We start from the raw sequence: 18,220 nt of genomic DNA, 5'->3' as shown, positions 1-18,220 counted from the left end.
CCTGGAGAGCTCTGCCAGGCCAGCTTGTTCTCTGCAATCCACCTGCTCTAGGAACACTCACCTCTGTATCAGAGGGACCCCCAGGGGACAAGGCAGCACAACCACGGGCAGCTGGGTGGCTCAGTGGACAGAGCACTGGGCCCAGGAATACTCTTCTTCAAGAATTCAAATCTGGGCTCAGACACTTATTAGCTGTAGAATTCTGGGCAAATCACTTAACACTTTTTACCTCAGTTTTTCATCTGTAAAATAAGTTGGAGAAGGAAATGGAAAAGTACTGTAGTATCTCTGCCCTCTCCCCCAAGAAAAGCCAAATGGGGTCACACAGTCAGCCACAATGGAAAAATGACTCAACTATGGTCAGATACACTAAACTCACACTGCTCATCTGTCATCCCCACAGACATCAATGTATCCTGTAATCATCATCAAAGAAAAAAAAAAGATGCTCTACAGAAAGAAGCTCATTTTCCAGAACTCCTCATTCTTCCTACACCTGCTGAGCTACATTAGGAAAATAATAAAGAGTGGCCCTAAAAATAGATAGGTTAGAAGTCCACCAACTCCATTAAAACGAGAGGTATTTCAAAGTAGAAAAAACTGAAGCCTTTATTTGATCACATCTCAGGAGAACTGGGCATCTCGCCCCATCAGGGCAGACTGGCAATAACAAGAGACGGCGTACAGAAAGCAAACAGAGGTTTAAGTACCCAAACATAACAAATCTGGTCGGACAGAGCGGGTGCCCTCATATTGTAGGTGTGAACAAGGAAATCTTTCTTACTTAATCTTAACAAAGAAATCAGAAGACTTTTAGCATGTTTTTAAACATTCTCATTTTCTCTTTCTTTATTATTTTCCTCCATCTCTCTAACCAATTTAATTACTTCATTACTCAGGCAATCTTCCAAGGCCTCCTGAGCATTACGTATCTCCATGACCATATATTTCATAATTTCATATTGACATTCCCTCTCACTTGGGCTAAGTTCTGAACAATGGAATGTTTGTCGCAAATGTTTCAGAAAAGTAGCGTTTGTTTCTCTCACGTTCTCAACCAAGGCTTTTGGAATCTGTAATGTGGGAAAATTGGGTGCTATAGCATCAGAGGAAGGGTTATACACCTGATGTGTCTCTTCAGCACAACTTCCATGGCTTAATTTCTCTGAAGGGTCACATGTGTTATCAGTCTTTTCACTTACTAACTTTTTCTTTTTAGACTGCTGATCTAAGTGTGATAAATTGTCAAATACACAGTCACATATGGCAACCAAATCCAATAAAGGCTCTGGCTGACAAATGTAACAACTCCACTTAGTGTTTTTATCCATCACTTTTGCCATCTCCTTTTCCCCTAGATTGCGCCGAATGCATTTCTTACAAAAAGCATTAGGGCAGAAATCACAAATAATTAAATCTTCGCCTTCTGCACACCACCTGAAATGTAAAAAAACAAACAAACATTGAAGCATCATTCTTAGTCAACTATTTAAAGACTTTAAAAAAGTTAATCAGGAACAAAAATTTACTAATTACAGAAAATTTAATATACATTAATATAACTAAATATATTTCAACGTATATTCTTTTAAATTATTCATATAATTATAAAACTAAAAGTAGGAACTTAAATGAAACATCTTTATAATTATAAAATAATGCCCCAAATTAATTGTGACTTGGAAAGAACCAACAATTGAAAAGGATAAAACCTTTTTATCCTTAGTAAAACTACTGTAACCACTCCTGGGTCTCTCACACATGACCTTCAAAGGCAACCGAATCAACAATAGCTGATGCTTCCAGGGCTCTCAGTAAGGACTGAGAAATTGGTCAGAAAGTGGATCCTTAGCCGGCACTGGGTCCAGGACTGTTGCAATGGCCATATGGAGATTCACATTACCAAGGCAAGAACCAAGACTAGCCCTGAAGGGGGAAGTTCATAGATCCAGTTAAGCAAAGAGAGCTTATGGTCTGTCAGAGATTTTGAAAAGTTCAGACTAGAAAATCAGGGATTATAACCTTTCCTTAGATCATAACACCCTAGAAAAGCAGAAAACTTACAGATGCCCAGGAACAGCTCTGAACCAACAGAACAAAAACTTCAAGCTTGGGGCAAGGCTTTCTTCATACAGGACCCAATTTTATTACAAAGGTACAACTTAAGATAGGCTGGAAAAATCAATCAGTAAACGACAAAAAAGGACATGACCATAAGAAATTACTCTGGTGACAGGGAAGATCAAAACACTAAATCAGAAAATATCAACACAATCAAAACTTCCACATTTAAGGTCATAAGGAAAAATGTGAATCAGTCTCAAACTCCGAAAGGAATCACTGAAAAATGGTTTAAAAAACGATCCCAACAGGAAAGCAAAGAGGTAGAAGAAAAGTTGGGGAAAATAATGAAAGTGATGCAAGAAAATCATGAAAAAAGTTAACATCTTGACTCCAAAAATGCATTTAGGAGAAAAAAATTTTAGAAAGCAAAATTGGGGATTACACTAAAAAAAGCGTCTTTAAAAAAAGAAAAGTTCATTGAAGAATAAAATGCATTGAAAATTGCAATGGGGCAAGTGGAACTTAATGAAAATAATGTGATATTTCTCAATAGAAAATGAAAGTAAGTTTGTTAATTATGAAGCAGATATTTGCGAGCATCTTTGTGGCAAAGAATATGGAGCTTTAGCTTTAGTCCAGTAAATTCAAAGTAGCTACGCATCCTTGAACAAGCACTTTACCTGGCTAGTTTTTCTGTACCTCACAGGTTGTTGTAAGCTCAGGAAGAAGCCCATCTGACTCTTATCAGATATAATAATTCTATTAAAAGCATTCTGTTTAGAGAATGATTGTTTAGATGAAACTCCTTTTTCTATCCCTCAAACCCTGTGCATCTTTACACAACCTTTAGAGATGCTGATTATCATATCTTTAGACAGGTCCTGGCCCCGGTCTGCCAGGTGTATTATTCCATGTAGTTCCTTGATTCCCCCCACTTTTCAGCTCTCTAACACTTCCTCTCCTCCTTGATTCTTAACCCCCTGAGTTTCTGCCTTTATCCATGAGATATCCACAAAGTTATATTTCTCCTATCAAAGATCTGCTTATGATAAAGATCTTTGCCAGGTTTTCTTCCTAAGCCCAGCAGGAGGTTTTTCTTTCTCCCTCCTTCCTTCTAATGGTGCCATAGTCCTCACTCTAACTGGTGATTCTACTGAACTCCTCTGTGAATCTAACCTACCAATCAATGGCACGCTTAGGCCTCCTGATATATTCCTCTCATGGATCCTTCCAAATTCCTTTCCAACTAGACGCTCTCCCAACTCTATTCCATATTGGCCACTTCAGGGGCCTATTTTATCTCTGCTTTGTAATCTCTTCTCCTAAAAGACACTTTATTTTGCTAGAGAATAGCCCTTATGAATGTGTCTCATGTTTATTCTGAACCTGTTTTTGCCACCACAACCTCATCAGTGATTGTTTGACCTTGGGCAAGTCACTCTACTACTACCTAGTACTACTAGTACTTACTCTACAACTACCACCTACTACTAGTCACTACTACTAACTACTACTACTACATTTGACACTTTCGTTCTTCTCACCCCAGTGAGACACACCTACATCAGCTAAATTTTGATGGAAGATAGGTATTTTGAGAAACAAATTAACAAAGATTTCAGAGCAATGCAAATAATTTCAGGTGAACTATAAACTCTAATTAAAATAAAATTTAATAAATTCATGTCCCTAATCTTGTTTTCACTGCCACAGGGCAGGTCATTGCAGCCAAGTTCATTCTTTGAAAGGGCTTCAATACCAAAAGCCCCATGATCCTTGTGCTCAGTGCCATCAATTTGGACATTGAAAGCTAACATCTGGACCCTCCTCCAAAACCAGCCACCAGCAAGATTCTGTTACCATGGAAACCATCAGTAAGGTCCTTCCCCACCCTACCCCACCTGTGGGGCAGCCTGAGAGCTAAATAAACTCCACATTCCAGGGAGGGGATCAGGGAAACTAGATACCCCACCACTCCTGTCCCCGTCTCACACCCTAAGGCCTGAAAGCCAGCAGCAAGCAGCACCAAAATTTAGGCTGGCACAGGACCAGAGCAGAACTATCACATACAAAAATCCGAGTCAAAAAAAGAAGAAAGGAAATGTGAGGAAAAAGAAAAAAGTAGGAGGAAAAGAGTTACTTTCTAAAGATAATGAAAAGTTATTGTAGTAATAGGGAAGATTGCAGTATATTTATAAAAGGACAATGGTATCAAAGTGGTTATACTTGGAATCTCAACAAATTAATTTGTTCTCAGATCCCTGAAAAAACCCTTGGAAGAGCTTAAAAGGTATTTTTAAAATTACAAACAAGAAGGGAATGAGTCTAAAGGGTTAAACTGAGAGGAAATTAAGGAAGTAAGTACTTATTTATTGAAAAGAAAGGAAAGCAAGAAGGACAGAGTGAAAAAATGCCAATACACTTGACTTAGTTACATCCCCAAAAGAGAGACAGAAAAACTGGGATGATCAGACTGTCATCCTTCCCGAATCTGATTCCTGGTCCTTCTGATATGATGCAGCCCTTGCACACAATGAACTAGAGGCCCCAAGAGTGGTAGAAACCCCAGTACTTTTTGAGAAATCTCAGGCCAGATTTTGAGTAGCTGCTCATCATTTGGGGAAAGTCTGAACAAAGTTGTATATGAAGGTAAGGGAATATTGTTGTGATATAAAATATGGATATCAAGCTGATTTAGAAAGACCTGGAAAGATTTACAAGAACTGATGCTGAGGGAAACAACCAGAACCAGGAATGCATTGCACACAGCAACAGCATGAATATGCAACGATCAACTATGAAAGACTTGGATCTTTTCTGTGGCTCAGTGATCCAAAGTACTCCCGATAGATCTTGGAAAGTAAATGACATCTGCATCCAGAAAAAGAACTATGGAGATTGAATGTAAATCAACACATGCTATGCTCACATCTTTTTTCAGTTTTTTTTCTCTCCCATGGTTTTTCTCTTTTATTCTGATTCTTGTCTCCCAGTATGATTCATAAGACAATGTGTATTAAAAATAAATAAATTCATTTTTAAAAATTTCAGAGACAACTGAAATGACTCAACAACAAAGAATATGATTGTGTGAGTTATGCTGGAAATTCGGTATGAACTAGACTTTGTTAGTATTTCTTGTGTTATGGAAACCTTTAGGGTATAATGATGCTTTTAGCACAAAGATTTTTTGAACTTCGTAAAAGGATTTAATTTTAAATGTCAGTTACAATAAATGTATAAATTTCTTCAACGTCTAAGTTCAGAGATACCCTGAAATTCACTAAAAGGAATCCGGTTAACAATGTCTGGTAAAATGACGAGCAGCTCATGAAGACCTGAATCCAAATGAAAAATGAAACCATAACAAGTTGAACGCCTCTTTCTCTTCAATGAGAAAACATCAGTAGTGATAAATTTAAAACTAGCATACCTCTCATTTTGAATATATGCTATAATCTCTGACGTTTGACAACACAATGAAGACTCACTGAGAGAATAAAATGAATTATAAATAAATAAAACTATTTAAGAGATCCCCAAAAGAGTAAGGCTTTCTATTTTGGGAGCTATATTCCTACCTGCAGTGCATATGAGGTCTAATAGCATCATGGCTTATGTCATCACTCGTATATATGTAGCATCTCTAAAAAAGGAATTAACATTCAATTCTACATGTTTTAAGTCTCTTAAAATATTAATATTCACAAAGCACAAATTTTAAAATGTTTAAATCCACTAAGCATACACTACTTTTAAACCTTTAAGTGGGGTGATAACTTACAGTGAAAAAATGAAGTATTTTGCAAAAGTAAAGAACTGCCAACAAAGTAACAACATATCATAAGGAACAAAGGAACAAAATGTCTATGAAGAATTCACTTTGTTCATTGATAAGGTGATTTAAAGAAAATTCAAAACATATTCAAAGAAAAAATGTGCAAATGGACAAATGGAAAATAAGCAGCACCCAAGGAACAACTGAAAACATTATTAATACAATCAAAACCAACTTTTGTTGCACTCAAACACACTATATGATGATAGAGGCTGAAAGAGCTCAGATGAACTCCTTTCTCAAATAACTTATTCATTCTCAGAGTAAATTAGTAAAACTTATCATAATAATCGAGCTTCACAGGGTTATTGTGCATCTAATGAGTTTACATGTGTATAGCCCTTTGAAATCTTAAAGGGCTAAGGAAAAGAAGCTATTATTAAAACTACTTTTATTATTTCAATAAACACTCATACCCAAAGAGGTAATTTGAAATATTCTCCTCTCACCAGAAGTAGGAACTAGTGAGAGCAAAATATTACAAAAATTACATATACTGTCAAATATGAATAGGACTGAGTTTTTTTTTTTTTAAATTAACAATGTTCTTAATAATCAAAAAGGGTGAAAATTACCTCACTATGACAGGGTCAAGCCACTTGTAGCCCACTATGACTGATCCAAACAGTATGAGCTCACAGGTCAGTCACAGAGAGTCTTTATGTTTGTCTTCATGTACATTAAAAACCAAAGTTTATCTAAACTAACCCATTTATTAATCAAGTCTGATTTTGTAAGTTCAGCACTTAGTGCATCTCACATTTAAAAAGAGAACCTTCACTTTTGAAATGAATCATTATAGAATTCATATGAATAAAAAAGATGTCTTACTCTGACAGGAGAATTTGTCCTTTATTCCCAAACAAAAGGCATACTAGTTTACAGATAACAAAATCATCATTCATTTCATAACTACATACCTTACAAATAAGAACATTCAGTGCAGGATGTCTATACACTGAACCCTCATAATGGTTCACTTGTTGTCCACAAGCAGTACAACACACGATCTCAGGAAGTATTTCCTCTAAACAAATAAATTATAAACATAGTCTGTTCACAAATAAAATTTAAAACTGGATTTTTATAACTCAGTATCTTTTTTGCAATGTCCTATTTGCTTAATCAATAGGAATTTACCAAGATATATGATTCATATCATTTTACTGTTGCATACTTACGCAAAAGTATGGATAAGTTTCAAAAATTTCACAAACTAACACATTTTATAACTGCAAGACATCTCATCGTACGTTGTCCTCAATTCATTTCTGCCTCAGTTTCCTCATCTTTAAAGAAGGCTACAAAAGGAAACAGTAAACCAGTCCAGAATTCTTGACAAGAAAGCCCCAAATGTAGTCATGAAGGGTCAGATACAACTAACATGACAAAAACTTTAAAATAACGAAAAAAGACAGTGTGGGAATAATAACCACAATGAAGGAAGAGAAAGAGATGGCCCATTAGTAGGAGAAATAGAAGGCCAGCTGGGAAGGAAAGCAAGTATAGTTAGAATGGAACTTTGCAGGACTTTAAAAATCAAAATGATGGGTTTATGTTTTTTTTTGCTAGAGACTAATTAGGTAAAAAAATAACAGAGGTAAACCAATCACTAAGGAAAATTATTATAGAAACAAAGACATGGAGGACTTGAATTAGAGTGCTCAATGTAGGCGTTTGCTCAATAGTTGTAAGCAGATATTTGAAAAAGATTAGGACAGAAATGAGTTATCCAGTTCCTGCACTGTTAAGCTAGTTAAAAATGAAAATGAGGACACCACAAGAGAATGGTGAGGTATAAAAAAAGAGGACGGATAAGGAACTAAAGACAGGGCATAATAAGACAATTGTAATGCAACAGCAGACTCCAAAGAAAGAACATCCCACAGAAGTCATATGATTATCTTCACAGATGCAGGGAAAATACCTTTCCAAAACAAAAGACCTTATCTTTCCTATTAAAAAGCACTAGGGCATAATAATAAATGCAGTTTGTATTAAAGTGATAAGTAATATTTATTGAGAGAAAAGCATCGTAATGTCCAAGGAAAAGGCGAGACAGAAGACCATTTGCTGGTGCAGGAATGAGTGCCCTCTGACATAGATCACCACATGTCACCAGATTACAAGAGTGGTGAGCAATGGACGAGTGTGAAATGTGTGGCTGTGGTCCAAGCAATAATGAGAGGGAGAAAACTGCAAATGCAAAATATTTTTACAGAGAAAATACCATGGAAAGAGAATTCTGGAAGACAGGAAAGAACAGCAGAAAATCAAATTTCCTTTGCATAGAAAAGACAGAATATTGCCTCATAGAGTAGAGGAAATAAACAAGTCAAACAATTGTTCTCAGACAATTTGAAAAGATCCCAGGAAAGACTCAGCCTCCCAGGAAGATGAGGAATGGGAGCAAATTATCTTACACAAAAGTGGAAAACAAGAAGAGCTTTTACAATGAGGAAAAATGCTTGAACCTCACTTCCGCTGGAAGTGGATCAGAGAGCATAACAGCCTGAGTTGGGTATAAGAACAAGTTTAGTTCTATGGGTAGTAAAGAGAAAAGGGAAAGAGGGTGTGTGGAGGAGGTGAGCATGAACTAACAGGATAGGGTTAAAAAAAAGGATAAAAGAGTAAATGAAGGAAAGATAATTTGAAGGGAGCTATACAGTAATCATCACTGCAAATATGAATGGAAGAAAACCAAACACAAAATATAAGTGGATTAAAAATTAAGAAATACATTGGAAGCAAAGAGACACACACGGAGTAAAAGTAAGGCCTAGAGTTGAGGGTAGTAATTAGGATTTCTGATAAAGCAAAAGCAAAAACAAGTCTAATTAAAAGATACTAGGAAATGACTTCATTAAGTACCATAAAAATGAAATAATATCAACACTATACACATGCACCAAATGATGCAATATCTAAATTAAGAAAAAGTTAAATGAGTTATAAATGAAAAAAAAAATAACACTATACAAAGGGGGCCCTCATCTTTCCCTTTGGAGAACTAAGTTAATCAAAAGAAACAAAAGAGAAGTTAGAGATGAACAATATTTTTTAAAAGTTAGAACTCCGGAGAAAATGGAATGGTAGAACTGAATGCAGGTTTACTCAGTGGTACAGGGGCTGCACAAAGCAGAACTGAATGAGCCCAGGAGAAAGGCATGAGATGGGCAAACCAAACATGACATTGCCATAATGAGAACCATACAGCAGCTGCTCTAAGAGACTACGGGTCCTGGGACAGTAGATGTCAAGGAACAAAAGAAGGAGAATTGCAGCCAAAACTTTCATATCCAGCAAGTGAAGGATATCTCTGAACTAAGAGAAGGAATATTCCATGAGCTGCCAGGCTTTCAGGTTTTTGTTGGAAGGAGACATATAAGATCCAAGAGAAACATTCGACAAACATCAGGGATTAATTACTAGGGACTCAGTCAGGCGAGACGATGTGTTTCCTATGTGGAGATGTACACCCTACGTGTGTGACTGTCATTAGGAATTCGTTTGAGAGAAAGCCAGAGGTAGAGAAGAGGATGATGTGATTCTGAAAAGCAAAATGGTAAAGGACAAGTTAAAAAGAATAACTCCATTTCACAGATGAGGGGCAAGAGCAGGGAATTAGACAGGTGAGGAGGACTGAGGTTTCTGGAAGCCCACTCATATCAGAAATGGGTTAATGAAAGGATGGTACATGTACATCTATAAGGGGATAAAGAAATAAGTGGGAATAGGAGGCTTTGTAGATTAGTCATAATGGAAGAAAGAGAGAGAAAAAAGATGGGGAGTGGAGAGAATAAGGGAGGGATTCTTGGGCAGTTTAAGTAGTAGCAAGGCCAGGGGGCAGGAAGTAATAAAGCAGGGGAGCTGGAAGATAAGAAATAAGAGATGCACGCAAAAATAATAAAGTAATCAGGAGCAAAACTTCTTGAAAGATTCAAAGTACAAAAATCTACATTACGTGGCAGCCATGCTAATAATGTCTTACATGTATATATGTACAAATGCATGTATATATACATATATCTGTACACACACACACACACACACAGATATATACATACATAAATATACTTAGTGCAGCCTGCTTGACTGAATGTGCAAGGGAGGAAAGGTGGAAAAGGAAAAAGTAAAAAGTACACAACAGAGAACAAAGGAAAACCTACTAGGAAGAAGACACACACTTATGAGAATAATGTCCTTTATTATTATATAGGTTTTCTTGAAATGGAATTTTGAACCCTCCCTGACATTCTGCTATGCACATGACAGCTTTTTTAATCTTCTTTTAAATATTTAAAGTTTTAAACAAAAACTTTTTTTTAAAGAAAGATTTGATATACCTTAACATATTTAACATGTATTGGACTACCTGCCATCTAGGCGAGAGGGAGACGGGAAGGACGGAAGCCATTGGAACAGAAGCATTTGCAAGGGTCAGTGCTGAAAAATTACCCATGGGTATGTTTTGTCAATAAAAAGCTATAATAATGATAATAATAATAAAAGAAAGGTTTGGGCCAAACTACGTGTAAGAGATCAAGTCTAAAAAAATAAAACTGTAGGGAGAGATAAAAAAGAGCAAATATTTCATACAAATGAGAAACAAAAAGAAGAACTGATAAGCTGGGGGAAGGCAGATAGTGCAGGAACCTCACTGTTGTTACCAGGAAGGAAAGAAGAAGCCTTAGAAGGGATAAGGAGGAGGGCAAGGTGGCAGGAAGAAGTAAAACAGCAAAGAGGAGAGAGAGGGCAAATACAGTAAGGAGGAGAGTGGGGGAAATTGGAAGGAGGAAAATATACAAGCATCAATTTACTCATAAGGCAGAAAGGGAGAACAGACTAAACTGTTGTTTACAACAGTTACAACAGCTTGTTGCTTTCAAGCAAAAGAAGACATGTGTATGTGTGTGTGTGTGTGTACATAATATCTATCATATAAAAATGAGATATGCACAGGTAAAATAAAGAGTAAAAGCAGAATGTATTATATAAGAAAAAACTGGAAGTTTAATCGTGATTTTTAATATATTTAACAAAGAAAGAGAAAGAAAAAGAAAACCTCACAGATAGCATGGTCACAGAGTTGCAGACACAACTGATCAGCAAACTTAAGAGGGGGAAAAAGAAAAGGGATTAACAAAAGGGATCAACAAGAAAGGAAAGGTGGATTCTAAACAGCAGGAGCCAAAGCAAACAAAAAGAGACTAAAAAAAAAAAAACTAACAGGTTCAAATAAAATGCAAAACACTTCATCCTCATTGTGGCAAGACTACTGTTAGTTCAGAATGAAGCAAGCTCCCAATGAAAAAAATTAACTTTTTTCTAATTACAAACCATCCTGAAATGATTCATGGTGACCAAAAATTGACTATATTTGCTAGGAATAAGGAGCTGCAACTTTTGAGAAAGAAAGCAAAGCAATTTGATTACAGTGCTGTATGAAACATTTGGATAGAAAGGTCAGGCTGATTATTTCCTGACAGAATACAAGACTGGGCTACATTCCATTTGCTAATGCCAATTTGCTTGCATCAAAGCAAATCAGAAGTAGGACACAAACAAGGGTTTTAGGAACATTTTAAATCTTAAAAAATAAAACTGGTACTTATTTGACTTGGAAAATTTTAAGGACGAATTTTGGGAGTAAAGGGAGAAGAATATTGAAGTATTAAACTATTCAAAAAAAGGTAGATACCAAGTTACTCCCCCTTTAGATTATGATGCTTTTTTTTTTTTTTTTTGAGAGAAAAGGATTCTGTTTTTACCTTTCTTTGCCTTCTTAGTGTCCGCATAACACCTGGTAAATAACAGGTGCTTAATAAAATAAACTGTCAATCAATTAACATTTATCGGTAGTTACCTCATTTCTTAAGTCCAATAGTTTTTATCCTTCCTTGATTTTCCAAAAATTTTGGCACTTGATTGCTCCCTCTTCCTGATTATTTCTTCTTTTTTGCCTGTCACATTATTTTGCCATCATTCTCTTATTCCTAATGCTCTTAGTCCCTTTCCAGATGTTTCCCACCTCTTTACCATTATTTCTCCTATTTTGCTCATTGACCATTTCCCTAGGTATTTTATTCTCCATGTTCCTGTACTACTTTTTCCTCAAAATCATGGACATCTGTGACCTGAGGCACCATCTGTAAAGGCCCCATACCTGAATGTCACCATCTCCACCCTGGCCACCAAGCCCCCACCTCCCACCCCAAAGAATAATGTTAACCTGAACACTCCTGGTTGGCTTGCAGAAAAATACCTCGCATCTTAATACCTCCAACACAGGCAGAGGAGTTGTCACTCCATTTTTATCTCCATCACAAGAAGAGCATACTTTTCCTCAATTCTTTATGGTTACAGAAAGTGTGCAATTTCTTTTTCAGAGTTCTTTCCAATGACAATATTGTAGTCTCTTTATATTAGTGCATATCTTTCAATGATTTTCAACATTCTTTATACTATTTTACAAGATATCCTTTGAAAGTAATTTTAAACTACCCTACTTACCAACATGTCTTTTGGAATGTTTAGTTTTCATTCTACTTTTGTGTCTAACTTCGGGCTCTTGGAAATCATCTTTGTCTTCCTCCTTCTTTGGTTCTGGCTGTACAATCACATTACCTACAATTTAATCACAATCATGATGCTAATTATGTGACAACACTGAATCCACCCAAATAGCAGAATTAAAAACAAAGTTTTAAAAACCACTGGATGAAATAAAATGACAAGTTTGTTCCAAGATGCTAAGGGATTTCATCACAACCTCTGACAATCTGGAAGTTTCCAAAACCAGAACTGTGATATTCAAAATGAAATTCGTGAGAAAAAAGCCACAGGAGGGAGGTGGAACGGTAATATTCTGTTTTTGTTCTTCTTCCCAAACTAAGATTTTAGAGGGAAAAACCATTCCAAAGATTCAGAATTTCCCAGGTCCTTTTAGAACCTTAAGCTTTATTCTCCAAGACCAGAGATTCAGAATATTCCCTGCCCTCTGGCCTAGCTTCAAAGCACTGGTAAGAAAAACAGAAAATCAAGTCTCAAGAAGCTCTCATTCTCATCAGTGACAGCACACAAAGGAGAGTGCATCTGTAAATCAGACAGTCATTTAGCTTCTGTCTGTTGTAATGTGGGAGCCAAGTGACAGTGACTGCTGGAGATCCAACATAAACCTGCAGAATGGATCTCCTCCTGTGAGAGGATGATGCAAGGAGACTGAGAGGCAGTTGCTGTTCTCTGACCACTCTCTTCTTTCCTCTGCTTCCAATTTATCTCATTCCCAGTCTGCAACACCTGTGTCAGCAAAGGATTCCCTGCAACTCCTTCAGATGTGATGATTCACAGCTGTGGAGGCTCTTGGAGAATTGACCTGTCCCTTAACCTGTCTGCCTCAGTTTCCTAATTTGTGAAAATAGGGATAATACCAGACAGCTGATGTTGGCCTGAAATTCAAGAGGTATAGTGGGCTTTTTATACATAACTCAGGATGCCATCTGTATATACATGAAAATTAAACTCTGTACTGCAGAAGAGAATCACCAACAGAAATGAAAGGCCCCAAAGCCAAGAAGTAGATTACAATATAAATAATAAGCAAGCAAAAAAATAAGAGAGACTGAAGAACAGAGAGAGATAGGAAAATGAGTCCAAGAAAAGAGTATCAATTGCAGCATAGAGCTAAAAATGGGATTAGGACTGAGGTGGAGGTTAGAAGGATAACTGTTAGATTTGGCAGCTCAAGTACTTGGACACTTTGGTAAGAGCAGTTAGGTGTCTAGGTCTACAACTGAAGGAAAATAAGGCAAAACCTGAATGAACTAGAAGGCCAAAGCCTTGAGGAAAAAAGAGATGAGCAGAAAATGAGGCGCCCCTCCCTGCTGAGGTAAGTTCGAAGCTCACCTATGTGGCTCACACACTCCAAGGTCAGTGTCTAGGTTAACAGTGGGTAGAAAATGAAGAAGAATATTAGAAGCAGATCCCAAAGTCAGGAGACAATCCAAGAAGTGGCAAAAAAGGTCAAAAGTTCCCCAAGATAAAAGCCAGCAGCTTTTAACTTCAAAACAAAACAAAACACCAAATTCATCTTTAAAAAAACCTCCTTATTCCAAAGCCATTTCAAAAATGACTAATTTTCCAGGTAGTTTAAATGAAAGGCCTATGTGTACCAAAGAGACTATTATTGTCACATAATGACATATGATTTTGAGTAATTCATGGTATTTTTTTCATACCTCTTTCCTAATCTGTACTTTCAAGGATTTAGATGAATTCTAAAATCTATTCTGGCTATGAACCTAGTTCTTCTATGACTAAAATTTTATGATAATGAAAATTAGTTTTATACAAATTAAGAGCAAATTTTCTACCCATAACCAGGACTGTTAACTGTCAAAAATGTAAATAAATATGATATAACATACCTTCTGAGATGCTTTTTGTCACAAGAACATCTGAATTTTCATCTGAATGAAATGGACTGAGAGATTCATGTACCATCTTTCCAGCATCAGAGTTCATATGTTCTTTCCTAAGGAAAATTTAAAATCTATGTTTATACTTAAAACAAGTGAAAGTTTTCAGAAAACCAGCTTCCTTGGTGAGTGTTAATAAAGTTGATATGAAAATATTTCAAGCAATATATTTATTTCATACCTAACTTAGTACTAACTTGCAGCCCTTTATACCTTGCATTTTCCACAAAAATATAGGAGAAATAGTAGAAAAAAGAGACATAAAGACAGCAGTTAGATGGACAACATTCTTGACGTATTTGTACTTTTAAACTAAATCCACGTATTTTGGTCAGAAACACTAACTAACCTCTCAGGGCATGATGGCTTCAGTTCTTCAGATTGCCCACTACCCTAAAAAGAAAAACCAAATACAAGTGTCAGTGAATTCATGGTTTTTGTTTTTCAGGTGCATACAACTCTTTGTGACCCTCATGTGGGGTTCTCTTGGCAAAGGTATTGGAGTGGTTTGCCATTACTTCTCCCACTCATTCTATATGTGAGGACACTAAAACAAACAGGGTGAAGTGAGTTACTCAGGACAATACAAAGTGTAAATTTCTGAGGTCAGATTTGAACTCGGGAAGATAAGATGTTCTGAATCCAGGCCATTCTGTACTAAGTCACCAAGCTATCCCAAGGTGTTCTTGTTCAGTCATTGTGTCAGACTGTTCATGACATCATCTAACAGATCCCTGAGTTTACTTCACTAAATTACAGAACAGACTTTCCAACTGTATTGAGATAAGCACAGGAGACAGAAAGAGACAAAAAGGTGGTCCCTGTACTCAAGAAGCTGACAAGCTAATAGCAAGATAACAAGCAAATATAATAAATAACCTATATGCTGGATAAATGGGAAAAATTCACAAAGGGAGACAATGGGATTATGAGGGACTAGGGAAGGTTCCTGAGAAGGCAGGATTTTAGTTCAGACTTAAAGGAATAAAATCAGTGGCTAGAAATGAGTAAGGCGGGCATTGCAGGGATGGGGAAAATTCAGAGAACGGCCAGAGAAAAAGGGCCTTGTTCAGAGAATGGCCAGAGAAAAAGGGCCTTGTTCAGAGAATGGCCAGGAAGCCAGTGTTACTGTATTATAGAGAGTGATGGGTTTTGAATGGCCAAGCATTTTGTGGTTGGTCTTGCCGCTGGAGTTTATTGATAAAGGGGTGGTGGGTAGAGGAGCTAAGGAATAGAAAATAACATCACTGAAACTGTGTTTTAGGAAAATCACTGTAATGACTGAAAGCTTACTAGAGTGGAGTGGGAAAAACTTAAGTCAGGATATTTCCATAGTCTAGGTGTGAAATTATAACAAGGGCCTGTACAAGGGAGAAAGAAAGGGAGTATTTGAGAGGGATTAAAAGGTAAAATCAATGAGCTTGGACAACAACTTGGATATGGAGGGTAAGAGACAATGAGGTGAGAATGACTGCCTAGTGTGTAAGCCTGTAAGGTGAGAGTAACCTTGTCAGAAACAGGGAAGATAAAAATAATCTTACACATACTAGGCTCAAGATGTCTCCTTCACATGCAGTTCTGGATGTTTGAAAGGCAGGTGGAGGTAGAAAGTGAGGTTGCACTTTGGTCACATTATAGAATCTATTGCTAGGAAACATGTTTTTGCTGAGTGCCTGAGCTGTTCCCATTATCTGCCCTTTTCTTTTGGCCATTTCCCAGTCTCTTCCCTATTTCAACTAGACTTTGGTGCAGGGGAAGTAAATTTATTAATATAATAAGCACAAGGACCCTACACATCTCATCTAGTATTTCTTGGATCAAAGGACTTTTCAGATCTTCTCCCCTTTTCTCTCTCTTTTGTATTGTTCTTTGCTTCCTTATGAATAAATCAGCAACCATTAATTTTTAATATTACTCTGTATCCTATTCTCCCATCTAAAATAGTTTTGTCTTTGTCCATCTACAACTTACTAATTTGGCTAATATAGTTAGCATTTCTGGAATGGCTGAATTTTAGCACTGAAAACAAGCATTTCTGCTTTAACCTATGCCTTATTGGAAAAATTTTTTAAATTTTATTTTAATATATTTTCTGTCATATTCTGACCTACATTGTTTGCAATAATTTATTCCTTATAATTGTCAGGGACACCATCATACTCCTGAGTAACCGTTTTTTCATTCAGTTAATAATTATTGCCATATACACTTTATTTTTTAAAAAATTATTTTGTTTTAAAAAAGACTAATAAAAAAGAAACACAGAAAAGAAATATGAAACAAAATAATACAATAGAGAACACTGTCATGTGTCCAACAGATCAGGGAGAATTCAAAATAGATCCAAAAAATTACCAGTTGAAGAAAGTGTATGTGTGTATATATGTACATATATACATATTTATATATGTACACACACATATATTAGTAGAAGAAATTATTATCTTGTCTTCACTTCCTTGTAAATTGTTCTTTTGTTCTCTGCTGGGAGCCTTTTTAATTCTTTTCCCCCTTTAACTTCCATAATCACTCTCAAGCAGGGTATAATTAGGAAAAGATATATTTACACATATAAATTATATATTTAAAAGAGAACTTATGTCAATAAACATATTAATATACACAGAACAAGCGTTTATCAGGAAACATGGATTTTTATTACACATCGTATACTCCCTTAATGGTAACTAGGCATGAGTCATATAGAATCTCAGTGGGTTACACGTCACAAAAGGCCTTTTTAAAAAAAAAATCCACTTTTCCTTCCCTGGGTCCTTTATTTAGATTCATAAAATATTTGACCACAGAAACAGAAACGATGATTGTTTAAATGTTTAAAATTCATTTACAGCCTGACAAATCACACTTACCTCGCCATTGGGATTTTCCATCGAATAAGATCACTATTTTCCGCAGAATTTATCTAGGAAAAAGATGTAAGAGCAAAATAAATCAATTCCCGTCATCAGTAACTTCAACAAAAGGAAATAAACATACAATAATAGGACGTTTTACAAGTAAAGTCAATGAAATGGTTAAAGAGCAATTGAGTCCAATAGTAAAAAACCCGAAAAATGTAACAAATCCTGTCTAGGAGCATCAAATAATGCGGCATTTTCAATTTCCAGAAAGATACTTATTGAAATAACGCTAAATGGTTGAGGAAAAGGCAAAAACTAAACGAGGCCGAATCTAAGCGGGGAAAGCCCGAAAATAACGCCCGGAAAATAAAAGAAAAATTCTTCAGGAAATCATAAAGAGGCCTTATTTTTACTAATTAACAAAAGGGAATGACAATAAGTGAAAAATAAAAGTAAAAAACGCGTCTTTAAAAGCAGAAATATTTACCTCAGGAGCTGGAGCTAAGGAGACGCCAACTTACTTCGGAAGAGCTGGGACCCACCCACCGAACAACCGGAACGACCGAAGATGATTGGACAACGAGTAAGCCAATCATCGAGACCGGAGAGTCTTGAGAATAAACCGGGATTCTGGGATTGGTCGTTACCATAGAAACTGAGTTCTGCTTCCTCTTCACTCTCTTCCCCTTCCCTTGTGACTCTCTTCCTGTTCTCTCTGATTCCCTCATAATTTCCTCCCCCTTTCCGGTCTCTCATTTTCTCCTCTCCCTTTCCGGTCTCTCATTTTCTCTTCCCCCTTTCCGGTCTCTCATTTTCTCCTCTCCCTTTCGGTCTCTCATTTTCTCCTCTCCCTTTCCGGTCTCTCATTTTCTCTTCCCCCTTTCCGGTCTCTCATTTTCTCCTCTCCCTTTCCGGTCTCTCATTTTCTCCTCCCCCTTTCCGGTCTCTCATTTTCTCCTCTCCCTTTCCAGTCTCTCACT

General features: G+C 36.6%; 1 protein-coding gene across 2 annotated transcripts; it reads right to left on the bottom strand.

Annotated features, from left to right (window-relative positions):
- Nucleotides 1-583: 583 nt before the first annotated feature.
- On the bottom strand, nt 584-17,829 carry LOC127542970 (transcriptional regulator ATRX-like). 2 transcript variants are annotated; one of them, XM_051968922.1, is made up of 8 exons: nt 17,728-17,823; nt 17,250-17,302; nt 14,729-14,772; nt 14,329-14,435; nt 12,416-12,529; nt 6,823-6,929; nt 5,646-5,710; nt 584-1,437 (listed from the first exon to the last, which is right to left on the bottom strand). In XM_051968922.1, the coding sequence occupies exons 2-8, from the start codon at nt 17,268-17,270 to the stop codon at nt 825-827; spliced, it is 1,071 nt and encodes a 356-aa protein (XP_051824882.1). In that variant the 5' UTR covers nt 17,271-17,302; nt 17,728-17,823; the 3' UTR covers nt 584-824. The 2 variants fall into 2 exon arrangements, with proteins under 2 accessions (XP_051824882.1, XP_051824883.1); XM_051968923.1 differs by lacking the exon at nt 5,646-5,710 and having other exon boundaries at nt 17,728-17,829.
- Between the last annotated feature and the right edge of the window lie 391 nt (nt 17,830-18,220).

Source organism: Antechinus flavipes, chromosome X, assembly GCF_016432865.1.
Source record: "Antechinus flavipes isolate AdamAnt ecotype Samford, QLD, Australia chromosome X, AdamAnt_v2, whole genome shotgun sequence".
Lineage (NCBI taxonomy): Eukaryota > Metazoa > Chordata > Mammalia > Dasyuromorphia > Dasyuridae > Antechinus > Antechinus flavipes.
This window is presented reverse-complemented; position numbering and strand designations above follow the sequence as displayed.